A 7,183-nucleotide genomic window follows, 5' to 3' on the forward strand; every position below is an offset into this window, starting at 1 on the left:
GTAGAACACTGCCTAAAGATGGCAAAGGAATGAAGTTTTCTGAAACCTTGACCTTATTCTATCATAGATCCTATCACTTTTTCCTACATTTGTTATGTAGCCTAAATGGGGGATGTAAGAATCACGTTAGGCTAAGGTGACCAGATTTCTCGAACAAAATCCGGGGACATTTTCAGCTCAGAAGCATATTTACCTCCAAAACAAGTAATGTTCATGAGTCCTTCTGTAACAAAACATACCATCCAGTTTGTGAGATTACAAAACCAGTATTGTTGTGGAGTTGGTATACATGCCAAGCCATAGGTTGGTTCTGTGACAGTTTGGGAAGAAGTCTGGCAACAAAACTAGATATAACTTGGGACTATTGGGTCCCGGGCCAAAGGCTTTCGTTTGAAATGATTGTAAGTTTTTTCGGTGGAAAGTCACAGGCTCCAGTTCAAAGTTAGAGGTTCTTGTTTGTTGCATTACCCCTAAACCTATGAACATCTCTTATTATCAAGTATATGATAACAATCAGGAGTTTTTTATTTAACAGTTTACGGCATACTGATGGTACAGTAATATTGAAATAAATGCACAGATAGCATTAGTAAAGTGTCAACAGCCATGAGGGACAATGCCAAAATAATAAAAGTTGAACACAAAGTAACAAAAAGAGAAAGGTGTGGTCTGAGAAAAAACAATGTAGGATAATCCCCAGGATGGAAAAGAAGAAAGAATTCTGATCTTTGGACATTTTAATTAATGTCTCATATGTTTCCTGGATTTTTCTTTTACTTGTGAAATATATATTTGGAGAGGTAACAAAAAAAAAGTTCAAGGTTCCCAATTTATCAGTAAAACGCAACAGTTGACGTCGTGTTATTCGACAACAACAGTGACTAGTGCTAGTCGGTGGCGGCTCCTAGTTAGCTTCTGTTAGCTTCGTGAGCTCACAGGCTCTAGGGCGCGGAGTAACATTTTTCCTCTAGACGCCACCGGTGCACATAATGTGCGAGCGCAGCAGTGCAGAGCAGCAGCCATTGACAGCGCAGCCGGCTACCACCAGCCAGGAGCCGCTATCGCCACCCCACCAGGCCAGGGAGCAGCCCGCTAACCCAGGCCAGGAGGCAGCCAGTCACCACCGGCCCAGGAGCGAATTTCGGGTGGGTTCGAAAGTTTTGGCCAACCCAAGCCTAGGCGCAGCAGGCTACCCCAGCGCCCCGGAGAGACCGCTACACCAGGCCAAGTGAGGCAGACAGCTACACCAGGCCCGGCTCCTAGCTCTTCTACCACCAGGCCCAGGCGCCGGGACCGTCCACCAGGCCCGGCGCAGACGCTCCACCAGGCCCCCGGCGGCAGACAGCTCCCCCAGGCCCAGGGCAGACAGCGACCCCGGCCAGGAGCAGACCGACGCTACCACCAGGCCCAGGCGCCCGCCGGTCCCCCCCGGACCGGCGCGCCGGTCCCCCCCGCCCCGGCTCCGCCATCTCCCCCCCGGCCCGGCGCCGCTCTCTCCACCCGGCCTCGCGCGCCGCTCGCCCCCCGCTCATTGCCCATGTTTCACAAACAGGTGGGTCCCCGTTCCCACCTTCCTCCCCCCCGCGGCGCCACACCGGCCGTCTGCCTCCGTGCCCCTTGCCCGTGTCCCTGCCCCTCTGCCGCCCCCCCCCCCGCCCGCTGTTCCCGCCCCCTCCGGGCCCCCCCCCACCGCCCCCCTTTCCTCCCCCGGCTTTGTCCCCCCCTCCTCCTGGGCCCCTCCTCCACCTCTCGCTGGATCATCCCCCCGGCCTCCCGCCCTCCCACCCACCTGCCGTCCCCCCAAGGCCGTGGCTGCCCTTCCCACGGAGCCCGGCCCTTCTGCCGGCACGCCCGCGCCCCTCGCTGCCCCGCTCTTTTTCCCGTCGTGCCCCCGCTTGTGGCTGTCCCGGCCCCTGGAGTCTTGCCGCCCATTCCGGCGCCATCCACTGGTCTTGCCAGGTCCGGGGTCCCGGGGGGGCGGGGGCACCACACTGGTCAGAGCCCGGCGGCGGCCGGTACCCCCCGTGTGTGCCGGCCAATTCCAGCTGCACGGCGTGGGGAGGTGGAGAGGGCCCCCGCCCCGGCCCCCCCCAGGGGGGAGCGCCCAAGGCCATTGTGGTACCCTTCCTAGGCCCCAGGGCCAGGACGGCCCACTCCTACACCCACACAGCCATCCTGCCAGGTTCCCGCATAACCATACACCCAAGCCTTTCACCGGCGGCACTTCAGCCGGCCCCGGCCCGCACTCCTGCGGCGTCCGGCGGCGAGAGGGCAAGGGGGGCCCATGCCTTTCCGGCCTGACAAACTGAGCAGCCTCCCCGGTCCAGCCCGCCACAACCCCCCCGGCCCGCTCAGTTCCTCCCTCCCGTGGTGTGAAATAGTGTTTTGCCCCCTTCCTCGTTTCCTGTTCCTTTTGCATGTTGGTCCCACTCAGTGTGTCGCACATCCCCCCTTTCCCCCAATCGTCCCCGGCCACCCGTCACCCCCCTGCACTTTGTCATGAAGGTGATTATTATGAAAGGTTGCACAACCATCCCCCCCATCATGGCCTGTGTGCAAGTGATTGCACCCTTGTTCAAACATACTCTAACTGTGGTTGTCCACATGCGTAATTTCCTCTCGCCACACCCGGCCGGTCTGCCCACCTGTTACATAAAGGCCTTCCTGCACTAGGAGCTGCTTGGACCGTAAGGTCCACAGAAGTCTTAAAAGCTATGATCATCCTGCCGCGCCCCAAAGAAATTCCGGAAAATTGAGAGAAGTCCTTGAGATATATCAGTCTGGCACGGTAATAAAGCCATTTCCAACGCTTTGGGCATCCCAAGGAGAACCACAGGCAAGCCAACCAAACTGGCGGAGACATGGAACAGTGGTGAACCTTCAAGGAGTGGGGACGGCCACAAAAGTGACCCCACGCGCGCAGCGACGACTCATCCAAGGTAACAAAGCCCACCACCACGTCCAAGCACGCCGGCCTCCCTGCCTCATGTCAGGTCCGCGTTTCATGCCGCCCTTCCGGCCCAGCCTGGCAAAACTGGCCTGCCTGGACAGCGTTCCAAGGAGGACAACCACTGTGAGCCCAAAGCATCAAAGGCTCGTCTCAATCTCCCAAACCCATCTTGCTGATCCCCCAAGCCTTTTGGGCCCCTTCTGTGGCCGATGCGACACCCGTGGCCTCTTTGGCGGGTGTGTCCCGTATATCTGGGTTAGAAGGCCCCTGCTTTCATCCAACCGGCACCTTATACCCCCGTCCCAGGTGCTGGATCGGGGTTTTGGGGGTGGGGGGGGGATGGTCTGGGGCGGTTTGCTGCTTCCCGGCTGCCGCTTGCCCGTGCATCCAAGAACTCTGCCTTCTGCTGTCTCCCCCGCGCTCCTGGGAGAATGTCTGCCCTCGTTGTGTACTTCCGCTTGAACCGAATGGGTGCTGCGGCAGGACCCCTGTCCTCCCACACCAGCAAGTCCCCCCCCGCCTGGCTGCCGCCAAGTACCCACCCCTGCCGCTTTGGCGTGGTCGCCCCTTCTGCTGCTCCTCTCTGCGCTGTTGTGGTAGGACCTTCCAACGCGTTCATGCTCGCCAAACCCACTAATGTCCTGCATTAGGCATTCTGCCACGCGCGTGGGCCCCCGTCCTCCAGGGACTCTGTACGGCTCCTTGCACCTTCTCGCCCCCGCTGGTTGCCGGGTTGTGCTCCGGGTGGCCTAACAGTTCTGAGGTTTCGGGGCACTCCCTTTTTCACCCGGGCAGATGGTCCTTGGCTTTTTCCCCTTTCTCTCCCACCTTCCTTACCCCTTATTTTGTGTTCATCTGTGTGTCTTGCGCTTGTTCACTGTTTGTGTTCGCCCACCTCAGGGTGCCCCTGCCACCGGCACCGGAATGAGGCCGGGGGCCCCACTTTTTACCCACTGGCCAGGTCGGCTATGCCATTTTCAATTTTCTTCGCTGTCCTCCCTCTCATCCATCCCCTCGGCGGGTCTCTCCCCCGTTGTTGACGCGCTGGCCTGCCCCTTCGGCCTGCCTCTGGGGCTTGGACATGCTGCTCTGCGCCAACCATTTTTGTCCCATCCCCCCTCCCTGCCCTCTTCTGCGCCTTTCTCGGTTCCCCGTTCCGCCCGTCTCTCTCTTTTCCCGTCGCGTGTCTGCCCCTTTCCCCGTCTCCCACCACTCTCTCCGCCTGCCTCCTCACTCGCTCCCGCCCTGGGCTCCCCGCGCCCCCGCCTCGCTGCAACTGCCGGTCCCGCCCCCGTATGCTGAACTCCCCCGCCCCGTCCCCGCCCAATTGCGTTCCACTGTGTTTGTAGATCTGGCTGCTCGGGCTTTCCTGCCTCCCACGCGGTTGCGACACACCAATAATCTACGGCACTCATGGCCTACCTTCTTGTGCCTGTGTCAAAGACCCTCTTCTGGCACCCCGCCGAGCCATCTTCCGTGGCCTACTCCGGTCGGAGCGCCTTTGCCCTTTTTCCGGACCAGTCCTGGCCCGCCACTAGGCCCTGACCCCCACCCTAGTGCCCCCACTCCGTCTTCGTCTCCCTTGTCCGGGCGATAACCTATTGGCTGTTCCCCCCAATCCACAGATCCCCCTAGCCCACCGAGGCCTCTCTCAACCATGTGTTCGGTTAGCCCCCTTCCCCTCCATACCCCCGACACCCAGCCGGACAATACCTTCGCCTGCTGCCCTCACCTCGCCCTCTTGTCCCCCGCTCCCTCACCTCCACCGTGCGTGGGATTCTTCACCCACACCCTCCCGGCTGACCCCCCCCCCCCCCCCCACTTCCGTTCTGCCGCCCTCCCCCTCTGCCTTCGCCCTCCTGTGCTCCCCAGCCACGGCGAGCCATAGGCCCCCACGCCGCCCCACCTGCGGGCTTCCCGTTGCTGCGCGCCCCGCCGGGGAGTTCCTCCACCGGCCCCCATGTGTGCCCGTTCTGCCGCTTCTCCGCCTTTCTTTTTCTGCTCCCCTTTCTGCCTCTCGCGGCCCCCCCTCCCTGCTGCCGTGCGCCTTCGCCGGGCTTCCCCCGTTCCCCCGCCCCTCCTTTCTCGCGCCTTTCTCCGCCCTCGCGCCTGCCCTCCTCCGCCCTCTCCGCCTCCTTTCCCTTGGCTGTCCCCGCCCTCTCCCCCCCCCTTTGGCTCTTCCCCCCCCTCCCCGGTCTCCGCCTCCCCCCCTGTGGCCCTCTTTCTCTCTTCCCCCCTCTCCTTTCCGGTCTTTCGCACCCCTCCCTTTTGTTGACACCACCCCTTTCCCCTCCTGGCGCGCTTAGCTTGTTCCTCCCTTCCTCTTTTACACACCCCCTTCCAGACTACCTGTGCCACCCTCCCGCGATCCCCCTCAATCAAGAACACCCGTCCTCTAGCCCCCGTCTCGACACGCCTCCGTTGTCCCAATCTTTTGCCGGCGCGGACCTCATAGCCCACCTTAGCTTGTCAAGCACTGCCCCTCCCCACCCATAAACTCACCCCTCACGTCGATCAGCAGGACGAGTCCCATGAGCACACACACCCACACCACTACACTAACCCCATCAGACGCGGGATGCCCCCCCCCTCGCCCGACCCGTCTCGAATTCTCCTTTCTAAAGCGTACTTAACACCCCCTGCCTCGCCACCCCCGTCATTCTTTCCCCCACCCCTGCCCCACCCCCCCTCCCCCCTCCCGGCTGTTCTGTCCCCCCTTTCCCCCCAACTTTCGACCTCTTCCCCCCCAGATTAGCGCATTATTGCTCCCCCTAACCTCCTCCCCCCTGACCGCCCTCGGCTTCGCCGCCTCGCTCATACGCTCCTCCCGACACTCTTGCCGCCCTCCCCCCCTCCCGCTCCCCCGCCTCTGCCGTTGGTTTTCCTTGATCTCAAAACGCTTTGTTTCCCCTCCACACCACTTTCTCAGCCCCCTGGCCCCGCTGGGCCCGTCTGGAGCGACAGAACGTTAAACAGGACTCAGTCGTTCTGCAGCCGCCCCCCCTTCTCCGTGCGGCGCAAGCGTCTTTGTCCGCGCCCCCTGTGGGCCTGTTTGTGGTCGGGGTCGTGTGGGCCACACCGTCTTACCTCGTTCTCAGGCTCTTTGTGCACAGTCTCCGTACTGCATTTTGTCTCTTTGGGCACCAAGCCCCAACACTCTATTGCGTCGGGCGAGCCCCGCGATCCAGCCCCTTGGTCCTCCTCCTCTAAGAATGACCCCACCGACAATCCCACCACCTAGGTTGCCCCACCGCCAGGCGCGTCCTCCATTTGCGTCCCCACCTACCTGCTTTATGGCCCGTCCGTCAAGCCGCGCCCGCTCAGCTCGAGGGGGTCACCTAGACAAGCGTCACTGGTATACCCAACTCGGAGGCGGCGCCCTCGCTGCCCGACTTGGGAAGCGCCCTCACCCAGCAACCCCCTGATCCCGCCGCTTTAGTCACCGCACACCCACCGCACCGACTACGCACGACCAACAACCCTTCCAGCGTCACACACCAAAACACACTACAAGACACCCAAACCCCCCCTTCGTCACCCTCACCCTGACCTGAACTTTGTCCCTCCGGCTGCTCACGAGCTCCGCCGGGGAATCCCTCTCAACCAACACCTAGTCCCGCCCCTCGTTCTGCACCACCACCCAGCGCCTCGCCTCACTTCCCCCCCGCAGCGCCGCTTTGGCCTTACCACGACTATAACAAGCTCCCACCGTCCACCAACTACCCCACTTCCCCCGCATATTCTTGCATCTCCCGCCCGTCTCTGTTCGCGTCCGCGTAGCTTTGGGGCCCTGTCACACCGCGGTCTTGAACGGGACACGGCGCCCCCCGGGGGGTCCGACTGTGTGGACAAGACCCAACCACATCGCTGCGACACATACGGCACGATCTCTGTTTCCACCGAGGGGACACGATCCACCTAGGCACCAAACCTGGACCATCGAGAACTGCACCCATAACATGACATCCACCTTCCCCGCCACCAATTTCTGGCTAGAGCCGTGCTAGCCAGTCGTTGGTCATTTCGCGTTTGTTCCTTTACTTCTATACATTCCCACCCCCTCTCTTACCATTTTTAGAATCAACCACACTTTAAACAATATAAGAGGAGGTGCAGACTTCCCAACACATACATAACATTGTCCACATCTCTCTCAGAATGCGCTCTACCTAATTCATTCTAAGACAACACCACATCAACCACAAATCTCGGTGTCTCTTCTAATATCTTACC

General features: G+C 60.7%; 2 protein-coding genes across 2 annotated transcripts; both read left to right on the plus strand.

Moving 5' to 3' along the window:
- Nucleotides 1-989: 989 nt before the first annotated feature.
- Nucleotides 990-2,301, plus strand: LOC116703238 (basic proline-rich protein-like). Its single transcript, XM_032537877.1, has 2 exons — nt 990-1,145; nt 1,279-2,301. Exons 1-2 carry the CDS (start codon nt 990-992, stop codon nt 2,299-2,301), a joined length of 1,179 nt encoding a protein of 392 aa, XP_032393768.1.
- A 2,306-nt stretch (nt 2,302-4,607) lies between these two features.
- Nucleotides 4,608-6,872, plus strand: LOC116703239 (proline-rich protein 36-like). Its single transcript, XM_032537878.1, has 6 exons — nt 4,608-4,721; nt 4,823-5,144; nt 5,295-5,423; nt 5,880-6,055; nt 6,192-6,305; nt 6,390-6,872. The coding sequence occupies exons 1-6, from the start codon at nt 4,608-4,610 to the stop codon at nt 6,870-6,872; spliced, it is 1,338 nt and encodes a 445-aa protein (XP_032393769.1).
- The last annotated feature ends 311 nt before the right edge of the window (nt 6,873-7,183 follow it).

The sequence above is a fragment of the Etheostoma spectabile genome, chromosome 15 (genome assembly GCF_008692095.1).
Source record: "Etheostoma spectabile isolate EspeVRDwgs_2016 chromosome 15, UIUC_Espe_1.0, whole genome shotgun sequence".
NCBI lineage: Eukaryota > Metazoa > Chordata > Actinopteri > Perciformes > Percidae > Etheostoma > Etheostoma spectabile.